Source organism: Thalassophryne amazonica, chromosome 15 (assembly GCF_902500255.1).
Source record: "Thalassophryne amazonica chromosome 15, fThaAma1.1, whole genome shotgun sequence".
NCBI classification, from domain to species: Eukaryota; Metazoa; Chordata; class Actinopteri; order Batrachoidiformes; family Batrachoididae; genus Thalassophryne; species Thalassophryne amazonica.
In genome coordinates, this window is record NC_047117.1 from 64,105,820 (window position 1) to 64,124,031 (window position 18,212).

Here is an 18,212-nt window from a genome sequence, read left to right on the forward strand (position 1 = left end):
CACGTCGCTTGCTCAATGCACTGGACTCGGTCCTCAGTCCCTTCAATACGTGTTTCCGCTTCATCAATTCTGCTATTGGCCGTTTTTATTTCTGCCCTGATATCTTTCAGATTTTCCACTGTTTCACGACGAAATTCCCTAATTTCATGCAGAACAGTCTCCAGCTCAGACATTTTCCTGGGTTCGGGGGACCTGTGCACTGCCCGTTCCTCCTCCGCATGCACCTCTGTTTGCTCGGTTAGCTCTGGTGTTAGCTTACCCTGCTCTTCTTCGTCCGTGTGTATCTCAGTGATTCTAGAAGATTTTTTCGTCTTTCCACTTGTCATTATCAAAAGCCCATTTATGCCTTGATATTTTAGGGATTACACGGCAAAATTCACCACTCAGGGCTTCACCCAACTTAAAAGTCGGGGAGCAATGTTTTTACGCTGCCGCTATCATCGAGTCCCGACCGGAAGTCCATTCACACTTTTCAAAAGATTTTTCAATATTTGCCAAAAGCATTTGCACAATGTTATATGTTCTGATTTAGTTTCTATCATGTCAGTGTATACAGAGTAGATGGAGGGGGAGGTCAGTATCCCACTGCCATCTTCCATGAACTTGAGGGGTGGGTTGTTCTCATTTATTTATTTTAGTCCTTTTTCAGTCTGTCTTTGAAAATGCTTATTAAAGACTGTACAGCTGGTTAAAAATTCCATTTAAAATAGTTATCAGTGGATTTCAATAGCAGCAAGGCTTAAGTAGTCACTGCTGGCTAGTGCTTCTTCCCAAGTCTTCTTATGGTGTCCGCCTTCTCTTTGAACTTGCACAAATAGCTGACAGTTGATTTATTTGCATTGTTGTGCACTTTATACCACTCAGTATCACTGTAACAGAGTAAGTGCTGCTGTAGACACGCTGACGGGGGCGTATCATAGTCACAGATTAAAACAAATACTATGAAAGAGAAACAAGAAAATGCATTCATTTTCTTGTTAATCATATCCCTGTAAGCATGGGCCAAATGTCATTAAAGACACTTTCTGGGCACACTTGGGCTGCACACGCTCCTCACGCGTACATTTGAACTCCGCCTGTTTTCCTTGCATGTGCTGCTGACAAGTTCTTGCCAGAAGCTGCTTTTGTAGTTGTGATTTGAAATGACAGACTTGTCATCTCCTCTTTGTCTGCCTGATCTGCCTCTCCCTCAGGTCCAAGCACAGCTCTTGCAGTTTGCAGCAAAAAACATTGGTCTGAATCCCGCACTTTTAACCTCGCCAATAAACCCTCAACAAATGACCCTGTTGTACCAACTTCAGCAACTGCAAATGGTGAGTCACGTCCCCTTTGCTCTCTGTACCACAGTTCAGCTTATACTTGAGGCCCGCAGGAGATAACGTGCTGGGAACTGCTTACAACGTAATTAAATTTGGTCAGATAGAAACTGTTAGTGTCTTCTTTCTTACCTCATGGTTACATTTCTCCTTTTCTGTGTCTTTCACTCTCTTTAGGCGTACCAGCGTTTACAAATCCAGCAGCAAATGATGCAGGCGCAACGTAATGTTTCCGGCCCCATTAGACAACAAGAGCAGCAAGTGAGTCTACAAACACACCAGTACACCCACAAATGATACTTTTATGCTGAGTGTGACCTGATTGTGACCTTAATAAGTACTGACATAAAACACTTTTTTTTTCTTCTGCATTTTTTTTTTTCTTGTAAACTCATTTTGAACCTCACTCTACCACAGCTACAGAGACAAAACCACATGTTCAGGCTAGTTATTGTGCTTCTTTCAATGCTGTGTGACAAAGTCTCTCTGGTCTGTTAGGTTGCACGTACAATCACAAACATGCAGCAGCAGATCCAGCAGCACCAGCGGCAGCTCTACCAGGCGCTGTTGATGAAGCAGCAGCAAGTTCCCTCTCATTCCTCCTCTTCTTCATCCTCTTCTGCTGGTCTGCATGCTCCCAGTGGCCCTGCCGGAGGCCCCAGCTCCAGCAAATCAACCCTGGACCCCTTCACAGGTCCCCATCAGGCTCCGGGCCTCGCAGATACACTGCACACCAAAGACCCGCCGTCTTCGCCCAATTCGTACAGCACCTATCCTCTTTGTGAGTCTGTTTAGGAAGACAAGTAGTGGTGATTAATTTCTTTGGACAGTCGCTTTTCCACAAACTTGTTTTTGATGGAAATCTGTAAAAAAAAAAAAAGAAAAAAAAGTGTTGAGTTGTTTACAGAGGATCTGTGGTAAATCATGCAAACATTAAAATCTGCTGCTACAGAGTCAAACATAAATCAATGATTCCAATATTTTATTTACAGCTGGACTGAATCCAAACATGAATGTAAACTGCATGGAAGTTGGTGGTCTGTCCCTAAAGGAGCCCCCTCAGCCTCAGTCTCGCTTGTCCCAGTGGACACACTCCAATTCCATGGGCAACCTCCCTGGCAACTCGTCCAACATGGACAACAACCTCAATAAGCACAGTAAGATGAAGAACAGCACGAACATGCATGCACATACTCCCACATAGACTTACACGTTATTCAATTTAAATATTCAAACTGGAGCTAGAATGGCATCCTGTGTGCACATGCTATGGAAAGCTGTATTGTATTGGAATGTTTCAAAGAATTAATAGAATTAGTAATTGTATTTTTTTTTCTTAAACTTTCTTTAATATTTGTAAAAGTTTGAGAACTTTCTTTTTTATGAAATTGAGGATCATGTATATTTTGCTTATCACAAGAGAAGGCAAGGGAGAATGAATCCTTGTCACTAAATCAAAAACATGAAAAGGAAGCAAAATTATGACTGGAAACAGCATCATGCAATATGCAACCTTTCCACAAGATGGCACTTAATCTTACACACTGTAGCTTTAAAGACTATGTTTAAGTTACTTGTTTATTCATTAACTTTTTTCCTTTTGCAATAAAGGTGCCATATCTGCTGCCTCCACTCTGGCTCCTCCTGGGAAGCCCACCCTGCTGGAAGACTCATATAGCCCTTATAATCTAATGTCCAGCTCAGAGTCCCCAACCAGCTCCTTGGTACCTCCAGACAGCTGGGGCCAGGGAAAGAGCCCCAGTGACAAGATCTCCAATGGAACCAACATTAATTGGCCCCCAGGTAAAAATGGGATGCCGATACAGTTAACACTTTACAGTAGGAGTGTGTGATGTGATGCTATGTGCCTTAGGATGATAGAAAAATGTGTATTTTTTTATGCGAGCTGCTGTTTCAGTCGATCTGTGCATTTAAGGTCACCAGATGCAATTGGGTGTGTTGTCATTATGTGTTTTTAATTTGGTGAGTTTAGAGCTTTTTGAGTTGATGTCTACACAAGCCGGCTCGAATGCACTCACTCATCCATCTACAGTTTTGCTGTCCAAGCCTACACTGTTACCAGGGCAGGGAATGTAGTGTATTTAGCCATCACCTCAATTTTAAGAACCAATATGTAGGAAGCAGCAGCTGGCACAGAGGTTTATATGTGAACTGAATCAACATTTGACAGCCCTCCACTTACATGAGATCTGATCTGTTTGTTGTTCCATGTCCTTCATCATTTTGTTTTCCTTCCTCAGAGTTCTGCCCGGGTGTGCCGTGGAAGGGCCTCCAGAACATTGACCCTGAGAATGACCCCAACATGACCCCTGGCAGCGTCCCCAGTGGCCCCACTATTAACACAAACATCCATGATGTCAACAGATACCTTCTGCGGGACAGAAATGGAGGTAAGTATAGAGGCGGGGCCTCCAGGACAGCTGTCTTGTAAATGTAATCATCCTGCTCTGATTGCCTGGGCTCTCTGATATTTTGGACTTGTACTGAAGTCGCACATATATTTTTTCCTTTTTTCTCAACGGTCATGTTGGCACTCTTTGGCCACGTAGCTGCTCCTCAGAACGGCTCTCCACCTCCCACCAGCAGTGACTGGCCCGTCACTGGCTGCTCTAGTGCTTTCAGTCTGTTTTCCTCTGATGGAGACAGCTCAGGTACACAGTCTGTGTCTTCCTGCAGTGTGTGAACCTGCAATACCTCTTGTCACCCAAGTGTGAACCCTGACACCAGACATTCTAAGCCAAATCCCCAACCTTTTCCCCATTTCTCAGCTAGACGTGTCTTAATGTAAACACTTTTTTGCAGCTTGACCTCCAACAATTTGTGCCTCTTTGACCCAGCCTGAGGGAGTGTTGGGGGGACTAAAGGTACCTTGACAGTTGCATGAATTGGATCCCCACACTGCCGTGCCAGAGAGTAAACTCAATGTAAACTGTGTGCAGCTGTGTGCCTGTGCGCATTGAAAATTTTGAAATGCTCAAAATCTCTGGTACGCATTAATTTTGTGAACTATACATGAACATTGCGCAAACAATTCAGAAACACTGAGTGTCACTGTGAGTGTTGTTGCGTCAGCACAGCGTATCACAGTGCAGCTCATCTGAACGATTATGATGAGATGTTAAATCTATAATAAACATAATTTTATAGATACTCATAAGAAGGAATGAGCATGCAACTGTTTTACCAAGCTATTGCAATATAAATAGAACAAATAATTACCTCTGAGACGATTCCAAATGCGTTCTCCACGTCATGAAGTGCAGGAGAACATTTGCAGCTGAAGAAAACTCCTCTGATTCCGGAGTGATTAGAGGTGGTTTCATCATCAAACTCTGGGAGCAAATGATTAATTTGCTATGAAATAATTATTTTATATAACGCAGTGTCCAGCAGCACAAGGCACAGCATCCAGCGGAACACAGCAGGTCGCATTGGCACAACGAATTGCACGGCAGTGCAGGGGTTAAATGTGTGCAAGTGTCAAGGTGCCTTAATGCTCATCCAAAAGATGGGCAAGGCAGTAAACATCCCGTGCTTGTTTTGTGCATGAGAAAATACAAAGAATTCAGATTGCATGTAAGTATATATATATATATATATATATATATATATATATATGTACACTCAACAAAAATATAAACGCAACACTTTTGGTTTTGCTCCCATTTTGTATGAGATGAACTCAAAGATCTAAAACTTTTTCCACATACCCAATATCACCATTTCCCTCAAATATTGTTCACAAACCAGTCTAAATCTGTGATAGTGAGCACTTCTCCTTTGCTGAGATAATCCATCCCACCTCACAGGTGTGCCATATCAAGATGCTGATTAGACACCATGATTAGTGCACAGGTGTGCCTTAGACTGCCCACAATAAAAGGCCACTCTGAAAGGCGCAGTTTTATCACACAGCACAATGCCACAGATGTCGCAAGATTTGAGGGAGCGTGCAATTGGCATGCTGACAGCAGGAATGTCAACCAGAGCTGTTGCTCGTGTATTGAATGTTCATTTCTCTACCATAAGCCGTCTCCAAAGGCTTTTCAGAGAATTTGGCAGTACATCCAACCAGCCTCACAACCGCAGACCACGTGTAACCACACCAGCCCAGGACCTCCACATCCAGCATGTTCACCTCCAAGATCGTCTGAGACCAGCCACTCGGACAGCTGCTGAAACAATCGGTTTGCATAACCAAAGAATTTCTGCACAAACTGTCAGAAACCGTCTTAGGGATGCTCATCTGCATGCTCGTCGTCCTCATCGGGGTCTCGACCTGACTCCAGTTCGTCGTCGTAACCGACTTGAGTGGGCAAATGCTCACATTCGCTGGCGTTTGGCACGTTGGAGAGGTGTTCTCTTCACGGATGAATCCCAGTTCACACTGTTCAGGGCAGATGGCAGACAGCGTGTGTGGCGTCGTGTGAGTGAGCGGTTTTCTGATGTCAGTGTTGTGGATCGAGTGGCCCATGGTGGCGGTGGGGTTATGGCATGGGCAGGCGTCTGTTATGGACGAAGAACACAGGTGCATTTTGAATGCACAGAGATACCGTGACGAGATCCTGAGGCCCATTGTTGTGCCATACATCCAAGAACATCACCTCATGTTGCAGCAGGATAATGCACGGCCCCATGTTGCAAGGATCTGTACACAATTCTTGGAAGCTGAAAATGTCCCAGTTCTTGCATGGCCAGCATACTCACCGGACATGTCACCCATTGAGCATGTTTGGGATGCTCTGGACCGGCGTATACGACAGCGTGTACCAGTTCCTGCCAATATCCAGCAACTTCGCACAGCCATTGAAGAGGAGTGGACCAACATTCCACAGGCCACAACTGACAACCTGATCAACTCTATGCAAAGGAGATGTGTTGCACTGCATGAGGCAAATGGTGGTCACACCAGATACTGACTGGTATCCCCCCCCTCAATAAAACAAAACTGCACCTTTCAGAGTGGCCTTTTATTATGGACAGTCTAAGGCACACCTGTGCACTAATCATGGTGTCTAATCAGCATCTTGATATGGCACACCTGTGAGGTGGGATGAATTATCTCAGCAAAGGAGAAGTGCTCACTATCACAGATTTAGACTGGTTTGTGAACGATATTTGAGGGAAATGGTGATATTGTGTATGTGGAAAAAGTTTTAGATCTTTGAGTTCATCTCATACAAAATGGGAGCAAAACCAAAAGTGTTGCGTTTATATTTTTGTTGTGTGTGTGTATATATATATATATATATGGGTTCAGATATATTTTAAGGACTAGAAAGGAATTGCATATATTTGCATTTTTTGTGACATCAGTACTTGGAGCAATGTTCAGGGAAACTAGTGACTTCTTCGTGGTTATATAATGGGACAGTGATCAGTTTGTAATTTATCGCCAAGTGATTTCAACTCATCTAAAACTTTATTTCAAAAGCACATTTCAAACTACAGCAGTCGACCAAAATGCTGTACACCAGGTTACGCCCAAAAATAAGTACATAAATTAATTCATTAAAAATAACATTTACAGCAGGTGATAAAAATAATAAAACAGAGGTAGATTTGCTCCTTGAGGGAATGCCAGGGAGAAGAAGTGGGTTTTTAAGGAGGATCTAAAAGACTCTAGGGTAGGTAGGGGGGGGTGGCCATGTGGTTAATGCGCTTGGTTTCAGTTCAGAAGGTTCTGGGTTCAAATCCCACCCCTGCCACATTTCTCCATGTAATGTGGAGTTGCGTCAGGAAGGGCATCCGGCGTAAAACGTGTGCCAATTCAACATGCAGATCCACCTTGGATTTGCTGTGGTGACCCCAAGTGCAAACAAGGGAGCAGCCGAAGGGACTTACTAAAAGACTCTAGGTTCAGGATGATCTAATATGGAAGGGGAGACTGTTCCAAAGCCTACGGGCAGCCAGTGCAAAGGCCCTGTTATGTCTAGTCTTCAACTGCAAAGGCCCTGTTACCTCTAGTCTTCAGTCTGGTTTTTGGCACTTACAGCAACAGTTGGTCAGAAGAACTTAAGGCTCTGGTCGGGGTGTAACAAAGCAGAAGTTCAGAGAGTTACACCGGGGCCAGGCCATTAAGGGCTTTAAAAACAATTAAAAGAAGGTTAAAATCAATGCGATATCGGACCAGGGATCAGTGGAGAGGGATGAGGCAAGACTGGCATATTGTGGTCGCAAGACGAGCAGCAGCATTTTGAATGAGCTGAAGGCATTTGAGAGAGGACTGGTTCCAAGCCAACGTACGAGTTACACTAATCCAACCTGCTTGAATAACGTTCTCCAGGTCAATCTTAGAAAAATAGGACTTGGTCTTGGCTAAAAGATGAAGTTGGAAAAAACTTGTTTTAACAACAATACTGATATGCTTATCAAATTTAAAATGGCTGTCAAAAATCACCCCAGGGTTCCTCACACAGGACCGAATGTTGGAACTGAGGGGGCTCAGGATATCAGCAGAGCAGGCTGTGGAAGTGTTTCCTCCAAACAGGATAAGTCTCTGTTTTGGATTCATTAATATTTAGCAAATTAGCACTCATCCTTGATTTAACCTCACTCAAACAATGAAATAATGACTGCACTGAATCGCTGCTTGTTCATATTTCATATTCAATATCTGCCGAAACTGAATCTGATCTAAAAACAAAAGTACAGCTATTTAAATTTGACAGATGACTAACTGCAGTAATTTCAGTATAACCACTTCAGACGGCATCAACTGTTGTCTTCGTGTTTTGACAGAAAAGTCAGACTTCTGCACATTATATGAACAACTTGATCTACTACAGTATTTTAAACTGACTTGAGTCCTACATTACGCTGGCTCTGACTTCGTACTTTGTACAAGGTGCAGGTACCAACTTCAGTTCTAACACTGAGTCAACCCCCCACCCCCACCAATCTACTGTCCATTTCCAGGTAAACTCTCTGACATAAAGTCCACCTGGTCCCCAGGACCCATCTCTCAGAGTCAAGTTTCTTTGTCCCATGAGCTATGGAAGGTCCCCCAGGGGCCACGCAGCACCATGGCACCTTCCCGGCCCCCCCCAGGTCTCACCAATACCAAGCCTTCCTCTACCTGGGGTGGCAACTCGCTTGGTCTGGCCCACGGCTGGAGCGGCTCCTATTCTTCAGGTGAGCGCTCTCCTCCAAACACTAATCAGTCATCACATCTGCACACAGCAGCAGCATATGCAAGAGTTTTGTTTTTGATCCTATGTGGCCGTCTGTGAAAAAATAAGAGATTTGGACCAGATTTGGTGATGGAGTGAATGTCACAAAGTGATCTGATCTTGAAGAAAAGTCATTTAAAAGCATGGTCATATTTAGTATTTGTGTTTAGTGTCTAGAAAAACAGCAGCGTTTTGTACTTGCAAATGTTGACACTTGTTTTCTCCTTTTATACAAAACACTTGTGGCAAATACTGTTAATGGTGAGAACTGTTTCATCAAAACTTGTATCCAGAGGTGAATTGAAATTTTACAATGTATCACGCGTAGGTGTGATATTGACAGCTTTCTTCATGGGGAACACACCCTGCTCAACCACCCGCTTTTCAAACCGACATCTTGAGGTTTACTCACCCTGCCAGAAACTTCATGCAAACATTTTGTGAGTTTTAGTCCCACACCCATTATCTGGTTTGACACACTTTAAGATTGTGTAGATTGAAGAGGAAAACCTCAGTTTTACTCAGAAACTGCAGTACACGCAAGACCTGTGTTGCAGTAGATAACATGTGATGGAAGGCCTTCTGTTTTCTGACACCAATTCAGAGCAGTCACTTGATACGCTGTGACCACGAGCTGAGACAGTTGGCCACAGCACATGCTGGGAAATGTCAGAGAGGGAGATTTTTTTGGAGGAGCGAAACATGAATGTGCAACCCACCCTTGAGCCCTGTAGAGCACCATGCATTTTTTTTCTTTATTAATTCAAATTAATTATCCATTCCTAATTAATTAATTAATTAATTGCACAGTATGTAAAACAATCAGAACGTTCAGTTGAGGTAAGTGGCACTATTTGCAGAGCTTCGAGTTCATCTTTTGTAGGTTTGAAGTCACTGGCTTTGCAATCTGACTTGAGTTTGAATCAGAATCTATTTCATTACATCCACCAAGGACATAATAAAATCGACATTTATTTATTTATTTGTCTGTCTGTCTCTTAGCAAGATTACGTCAAAACTACTGCACGGATTTTGACGAAAGTTTCACCACAGATACATATTAGACCAAGGAAGACTCCATGAAATTTTGGAGGTGATGTGGATCCAGATTATGGATCAAGATTTCCCTTTATATAGGCTTTGAAGGATTAATTCAAAACTACTTCACAGATTCTCACCACATTTGCACCATAGATAGATATTAGGCCATGGAAGACTCCATTACATTTTGGAGGTGATCCAGATTGGCGGACATCAGAAATCTCTGATTGCTCTTGTTGCCATGTGAATTTGCACATACAAGGAATTTGATGTGGTGCTGCTGTACCAACAAGGGAAAAAAACACTTCTATAAGAAGTAAAAGAATCAAATAGACAAAACTATATTCACTGTTGAATAAATAAAACATAATGGAATGGGACAGTGTAAAAACAGGTGATTAGCGTACAGATAGAGCTAAAAAGAGTACACGCAGTGTCATTGGCTAAGTCTGTTCTGTTTTTTTGTTACAATCTTGCAAACCATGAAGGAAGTTCTTTCGCTTGAAGCATTTGAATGAGGGGTGATCATGCACAGAAGACCCTCTGCCTGTAAAGCTGCTGCTGTCCTCTGGAGCACGCACTCATGGAGATAACAGTGGCGTCTGCCTGCCTGCCGCCACACAGTATGCGATTTAGTTTGTTGTAGTCACAGTTAAACAGCTAGACAAATATCTTCGTTTTACAGAATCAGCGGCCCCGCAGAGGGTCTTGATGCTTTCCGCTGTTTGTCTCTCAGCAGTGCTCACTGGTTAACTTTGATATCGGGAGATTTTAAACATGAATTGGGAGGTCGGGAGAAACTCTCCAAATTGGGAGACTCCCGACGATATCGGGGGAGTTGACAGGTATGTTGTAGTAATGATAATTTGATATGTTGCTGCAGTGAGTCAAAGATGAGACTCGAGAAAACGGCCGGTCAGACCAACAGTTGCTGTAAATGTTAATGTTTTGGTGTTAAAAGAACATCAGCACACACCATCATGTGTCAACTTTGACCAGTGCGCCGATCACATCATAAGGCAGTTCCTGTGAAATTCCACGGGCAGTATACTAGTAATAATTCTAAATATTGTCTGCGTTGTTACAGAGGGTACCACCTGGAGTACAGACAGCTCCAACAGAACCACCAGCTGGCTGGTGCTGAGGAATCTCACTCCACAAGTGCGTAACTCTATTATGTGTCACACTACACAGTTATCATGCAGAGGCTGTTGTACTATAAGTAGTTCTTGCTCCACTGCAACCACAATGTGATTGCAGCACAACCGTTGGCATATCACACATTTAATGATGCAGTTTGATGGTTTTTAAAATATTAGCAAAGTATCTGCTTATTGAACAGATGTAAGTAAATAAATAAATAAAAACAACTATTCAGTTCACTAAATGTATTCTTAATTTCTTTGCTGATTTTTGTCCTATGCACTGATTATTGGAGGACCATCCCATTGAGCCCATGACCATTGTTTCCTCAGCAAGTTTTGAAGATGGTTTTTAGATGACTGGATGATATTAAAGAATATAAGCCCTACCTCTTAAAAGTTTGGGGTAACTCCACCAGAGGGCTAAATCCAAGATGGCCACTGTGAAATTGATATTTGGCATATTTTTATCAGTGGTGGGCACAGTTCCGCTAACCGCTAATTAGCGAAGCTAACTTTTTGTTAGCGGATTAGCTTTTCTTAAAATAATGCGCTAATTCTGAAGGTTTGAACACACGCACATGCCAAAAGGCATGATGGGAAATGAGCCTTCATTCATCACTGGTTGGCGTTGGTGGTACTTAAATTAATAACTGGCTTGTCAGTAGCTGATAGTGTACCGGAGTCAATAGCCAAACTTTTTGGTTAGCTGTGGCCACCACTGATTTTCACCTGTATAAATGTGTGTGTGTGTGTGGGGGGGGGGGGGGGGGGGGGGGGGGGGGGGGGGTTGTGAAAATCTTTGACCAAAAATCCAACATGGCCACCACGAAATCAAAGATTTTAAATATTTTTGCTTATATTACAGCTATATTTGTGATCTAGGTGTCTAAATGTAGATTTTTGGGGTCAAGGAATTAAATTAAGACAACCAAATAAAAACAAGATATTTTCATGATAGGGGGACAGCTTGTGAAAAATATTACTATATTGTCCCGCGTTAGTAATGTAAAATGTTGGCAAGTATGCTAACTACAAGAAATGCAACAATTGGAAAACCAAAGCTGGACTTGGAGCCACAGTTGATGAATAAGAACTGATGAAATGTATTATTATTATTATTATTTTTACTTGTTTGTAATCCAGATTGATGGTTCGACTCTGCGGACCTTGTGCATGCAGCACGGCCCCCTGATCACATTCCATCTAAACCTGACCCAGGGTAACGCCGTGGTACGCTACAGCTCCAAGGATGAGGCCGCCAAGGCTCAGAAGTCTCTGCACATGTAAGACTGCATCAAAGACAGAAAATTTACCTTCATTTTTTTGTTTTTGTGCATCAGGAACGGAACCATTAGACGGGAAATATTAGCTGTAGTTGTTTAGTGATGCACACACAGTCACTGTTGAGACAGAAATCTTGAATCTCAAGGTTTTGTTGTTGGTAGAAGTGAGCAGATATGTTGGTGTCTGACTAGTCACATGGAAGAAGTGGGGAGGAGTCATGTGATGGTGTCAGCTGTACAGCAATATTAGTCACACTTGCACTAATCAGTGAAATTATAGAAATACCAGGCGCAGATATTCAAACTAACTGTGGTGCTTAAGAAATCTATTTTAAACTGTAAGTGATAGTCGCAGTGACTCTCGCTGGTTGCCGTGGAAACACAGTGCATGATATGGGACCTACTTGTCATTGTAAATGCCACAGAATGGACCAGGCTTCATGTTTCATTGTCAAATCTTCTCTTCCATCCTTTCCTGCAAGGTGTGTGCTTGGGAACACCACCATCCTGGCGGAGTTTGCTGGCGAGGAGGAGGTGAATCGCTTCTTTGCACAAGGCCAGTCGCTAGGGGTGACTACCACTAGCTGGCAGGCTAATCCAGGAACCAATCAAAACCGTATTAGCGTAACCGCACAGACACACTCAGTTGGCCAGTGGAGCAGCGGTGGTGGCGGCAGTGGAGGAGGAAAAGCCAGCGGAGGGGACCTGCTGTGGAGCGGCGTGCCCCAGTATTCCAGTCTGTGGGGACCCCCGAGCAGAGAGGACACCCGTGTAATCGGCAGCCCAACCCCCATTAACACCCTGCTTCCTGGAGACCTGCTGAGCGGAGAGTCCATGTAGGAGGACTCCTCACTACACCAACCACCAACCTACTACCACCACATCGCGGAGGATTGGCTGCGAAAAAAATAAACAGGATCAAAACACGAGCAAATCATGTGGCGATAATCAGTATCACTTTAAATTGCTTTTAACTGTGAATGGTGGATCAGAAACCTGGAACCCCGACCACACAGACTGCAGGTTCCAGTTCTTCCGTTTCGCTCTTGAACTTCTATTTTGTTTTGTTTTCTTTGGAATTATTGAAACGGACCCTACAAAACAAAAGTGATATGAGACACAACACAACGAAAGCTTTTCAAGTGTTCTTAGTTTTATGTTCTTTAAGTATCCATGACGTTCTGCGCGAAGTGTTTCAAGGAGAAGCAATCAAAGCTGCCACCTGACACCCCCCCCCCCCCCCCCCCCCAAAAAAAGAGGAAAAAAAAAAAATCCCAACATAAGAGTGAACATTCCCAGCACGTCCAGTGGCCAATGATGTTGTTCAGTGACCTTTACTAGCTATGTTAACATTTGTTTTTCAGCACTAAAATTAGCCTTAAGTGCTCACTGGCCCAGGTCCTTTCCAAGCCGCCTTTTAAAAATTTGTTTTCTATCTGAAGAAACGATTGAAGTCTTGCACAGTTTCACCTCCGAGCCAGCAGGTGGCACCAGGACCACAACCAGTGACATCACTGGGCAGTAAGAAGGCCTGACCACGCTGACTGGTCCCACCAATAATCAGCTTCATCATTTTGTCTTCTCAAAGGGGTTGATGCAGCTGTTTTCTTACTTTTTGTGGGTTTAGACCCAAAATGTATTATTTTTTTTTTTTAATCGATCACAACATATAAGCTGAGAGAATATTTGCGAACTTTGCTGCATATGTGAGTGTGTACAGCCGGCTGCACCGCTAAAAATCCAGCTCCTTCTGCTCAGAAGTTGAAGCTTCACCTCGGAGCCGAGGCACCGGCTGGTGCTCTGGTTTCTTGCATATCTGCCGGGTTGTGGACTTAAAGAATAAACGATTTGACAGTTACATTGTGCAATATACACCATAAATACTCTTATACCATCCATACTCCATGTCCACCGGAGCAACTTTTTTCTTTTTTGCTTGTTGCAGCGAAGGGTGATGGCACTTCAAAAACCTGTTCAGAACTTGGATTATCACCAGGCACCCTGCCCCCACCCAGTCCCCTGAAACTGTTGGGAAAACTGCAGAGAGGAAGAAGCAGCTGTTGAACTGTGTATGCAGGAAACTGTACTGAAACTGGTTACATGACCGTACACACTTCCTCTCTGCGTGTCACAGCCACACCCAGCAGAGACTGAAGCCACAGCAGGATTGAAAGGTTGTGGGTACCTGGCCCAATACCAAATAAGAGGGGTTCCTCCTCATGCAGTAGACCTATTAGTGTTCTCACATCTGGTACTGTACAAACAGAAAACCTTTATACATTCAGAGGGTTTTTATCAAAGCACTTATCGCTTCAACTGCAATCCAATAAATCAAAAGAGCAAAAGAAAATGCTCTCATACGTGCTGTATCTGTTCCGTGGAAACGTGCAGCGTTGTCCCTGTGGTAGCAGGACAAAGGGAAATGGAAGCGTGACTTTGGGGGGAGAACTGCAGTCTCTGAACATTATCAAGGTGGATATCACTGTTACTCCAAATGTTAAGCCTTGTTCTCGGAACAGCAGCTGACACCTCTCTGTCTCCGACACCCGCCGGACAGTCCGTCAGTCAGAGTAGGGTGGCGAGGGGGCGTGTCCACTGAGTGCCTCTCTGCAGCACTTCCTCCTGGGCTGGCACCAAGCTCCACTTGACCCTTCTCTGGTGAGAAAACACCCCCTCCCCATCAGACTGACCAATCATAGCTCAGTTGCAGGGAAGGTGCGTGACCCTGCTGCTGTCCCACCTCTCAATTCTTTGACACAAAGATCACTTTAGCTGGAAGATGTAATAGTCATATTTCTGGAATTTTTACCAGTGTACTTTTTTCCTTTAAATGATCATTGGACTTTTTTTTTTTGCCTTGTTTTTGTCTACATGCAGTGGTCTTCAAAAATACTGGCTGCTGAACTTTGCCCTTCACTGTTTATATGCAGAAACACTTTGGTCAGAGGTGCCTCTGTATGTTCATCCTGTGTATTGAATGCAAAATGAGGATCAATACTACAGACCGTTATTGATTGTCTATTTGTTTTAAAATCTAGCATAGTTTTGTTTTGACAGTATTCTGTACTACTTCTAGGTAGTATTTTCAGACGTGTTTAAGGCTTGTCACACGGGGGTATTTGTCGCTCCAAGCTGCGCCGCCTGGCCGCAGACTGTCCCCCTCCTCACCCTTTGCCTAGCTGCTACGCTAAAACCTCCTCCACCTCACCCAGACCCAGTAGCCCTCCCTCGATCCGGCACCAACAAGCCCCTGGATTTGTTTCTATGCAAAAGACTCGCAGCCGGGGGCCCCAGTGAGCGCGCCTCCCAGAGCAGACCCCAACTTTTGTACCTCCCACATGTTCTCTCCAGAGAACAGCCTCCAGAACACTGTTGTATTTTTAAACACTTTCCTGTCGGCAGGATTTCATCTGTGCGCTGATGACGCTTCTGTCCAGTTTGATCTCAGGGTAGGGGAGTCGATACCAAGTATGAGACGTAGCTCTCCGTATGTGTACTGTGAGAGCAAAGTCTTCACATCAGCACGTATTGACTGTACGCCTCCACGGCTCAGAACAAACTCTTGTCAGTGGGATCACCAGCCCTGCTCCGGAAGCACACCTGCCTGTTTTCCAGCTGTCCCTGCCCCACTCACTGCTCATGAACCAAGTCATGCGTGTTCAGCCAATCCAGCGCCACACTTAATCAATCGCATGTGGTTGCAGCAGGTACATGTGGAGAACGTGCAGGTGGGGGGCGGTGAGCCCTGCTTTCAAGGCTTGTTTTTGCATATAAAACATGCCAACTCATTGTGCCAATTGAAATTTGCTGTGTCATACTTTATAGAGCGCACGTGTTCCCTGTTTGGAGGAGCTTTAATAACCTTTGCAGAGGGTGCAGTGGGGGACGGCAGTGGTCACACAATGAGAAAAAGACCCTTAAGTGACTGAGGTTTGTTCGTTTTTTTTTTTGTGAGGATTTCCTCGTGCTAAGGAGAAAATCTTCACTCTGTTTTTGGGGGGGAGGGGGTTCCAGTTTGCTACAGTGCACAGTTGATGATGGGTAATCCCGGGTACATATTTTTTTAAAACCAAAAATGAAATCACATTTTAAATGTCATTTTTAAGATGTTTGACATAAAAATCTTGAAAAAATGCTAAAAAATGTAAATGGGAAGAGGAAAAGAAAGAAAGAAAGAAAAAAAGCTCTATAATATGTAAAATCTCTGCACTTCAAGCTGAAACGTCTCCGGTCGGCCGCGTCTAAAGGAGTAGACCCGGTGGCTGGGGTGCCTTTTTTTTGTGGATGCTGTATTTATCATGTTTTTATGTTTGTGTCCTGCTCAAAGCAGGCCCACTGAACTGTACATTTCCACGGACCCACACGGATTGGGGGCCCCCAGTGTAACAGCCTCACTCTGTGAGGGGAGGGGCACATTTCAAGATGTACAAAGTCTTTAAAAAAAAAACAACAAAAAGAAAAAAACAGGAAAAGGCTACCTTACAGGACTTAGTCCTACAGCACACAAGCAAAAATCACTATTGCCTGTTTCTGTAACTGCCTTGATCCAAGCTCAGACAGACCCAACAGCCGAGGACCTCCCAGCATCCTGTACTCACCGGAGAACCCCAACCCCGAAGCGGGATTTCCCATGCTGCACCAGCACTGAGAGGCTCTCCTCTCTGCAGATGACGGTGTACATGTCCACATATGTACTGCAAACACGGCGCGTAGTGTCAACTCTACACACTTCTTGGATCGTAACCTTTCAAACTTTTGGTTTGGATAAACACAACTGACAAAAGAGCAATATGTAGTTTCCCCTGCAAATAAGCGAAATGAAGGAAAGCATTCTGGTTGGGCGTGAACTGATACTTGATCGATTGGAAGCGATGTCTTTAGTACGTGGCGTTGGATATGCACGTCATTGTGTGTATTTGTTAATTAGCCTGTCTAAAAGCCCAACTTGAATCTCCTGGTCAAATCACAAACATATCAAAACAAATGCAAATACTTGAATCATAAAATGCCAATAACGTAATGTGAAGTCAGTAATTTCCTTTTGTTTGTTTTCTCAGTCTGACCGGTACACGTAGGGGCTTTTAGAGATTATCAAAAATAAAATGTTTCACATTAATATGAAATCTGAAAATGCAGATGTCATCGTAGCTGTGTGAAGTGTTTGTATGAATGTGCACGTATGAGGCATACTGCCTACTGTTATGTTCCACTTCTGTATTTTACATTTTTTTTCTGATGGACATTTTCTTCTAAAGTTGCACTGAGTGTCTGCTACCCCTCACTCAGCTAATTGTAGAGAAACGACTATATGTACGGAGGGGACACAATGACAATTCATGTGTACATGTTTACTCAAGGATTTAATAGATTTTTTTTTTCCTCATTCTATCTGTAAAAAAAAGAAACTTTATAGTGGCTTTTATTGTGAAATAATCCAATAATTATCCACCAATAATTACACCATTTTCCCCCCTTCAAATTCTAAAAAAAAAAAAAAAAAATTATAGGAAAAAAAATCTAAAAACATAAATGTACAAAAAAGTAAAAAAAAAAAAAAAAAACTGTGGCCATAGCTAGCTTGTAGAAGGACTAGTAATCCCTATTTAATGTCATGGACAAATGGAAAGGGATCAAGTGTGGGAGGAGTTTGTTGACTTGTTTCTGAGGTGCCTATCTTCTTGTTTTGCAGAAGCCACCTGTCGTTTACAAGCATTTTGTTTGTCTGTAGTAGAAAAAAATTTAATTCTATAACAGGAATGTTGAAAAAAGTTCATCTTCCATTGAATAGGGATCTTAAAACTCTTGCAAAATGAAGATTTATGCTACTTTCACAACTCTGGGATTGGTCAGCGTTTTTTTGTTCCCCCCCCCCCCCCCCCCCCCCCCCCGCAGTAATTGTAATTTTTGTGTTGACAGACTGTACTGTGTTTTGTGACCTTTTTTTGTAAGCAACGCAGTTTGCTCACTATCTTGCACACTTGTAAAAGATGTGGATTATGTCTCAGGAAGGCCAGGGTTACAGAAATACCAACTCCATCATTTAAGTTTAATATTTGTTTGGGGGAGAAAAAAAGTTCAAGCAAGCACTGAAGGTTGAGTTTATAAAATATAGCGTACCATTGTTTCTTAAAAACACAAAGTTTGTAGCAAGTTACATATTTACCAAATAAGACTGAGAATCAACTTTGAATAAAGTGGAGTGCTTTACATGTGAAACCTAAATAAAAAAATTGC

The 18,212-nt window shown here is 43.2% G+C and overlaps 1 protein-coding gene across 1 annotated transcript in view; it reads left to right on the plus strand.

Annotated features, from left to right (window-relative positions):
- tnrc6c2 (trinucleotide repeat containing adaptor 6C2) overlaps positions 1 to 13,402 on the plus strand; it is a 37,444-nt gene extending 24,042 nt beyond the window's left edge. Inside the window, exons 9-17 of the mRNA XM_034188260.1 lie at positions 1,194 to 1,313; positions 1,494 to 1,577; positions 1,815 to 2,097; positions 2,309 to 2,473; positions 3,578 to 3,727; positions 8,256 to 8,471; positions 10,638 to 10,711; positions 11,839 to 11,978; positions 12,461 to 13,402. Coding sequence (XP_034044151.1) covers positions 1,194 to 1,313; positions 1,494 to 1,577; positions 1,815 to 2,097; positions 2,309 to 2,473; positions 3,578 to 3,727; positions 8,256 to 8,471; positions 10,638 to 10,711; positions 11,839 to 11,978; positions 12,461 to 12,818 — 1,590 coding nt within the window. The 3' untranslated portion in view covers positions 12,819 to 13,402. The remainder of the gene's footprint in view (positions 1 to 1,193; positions 1,314 to 1,493; positions 1,578 to 1,814; positions 2,098 to 2,308; positions 2,474 to 3,577; positions 3,728 to 8,255; positions 8,472 to 10,637; positions 10,712 to 11,838; positions 11,979 to 12,460) is intronic.
- Positions 13,403 to 18,212: the final 4,810 nt, after the last annotated feature.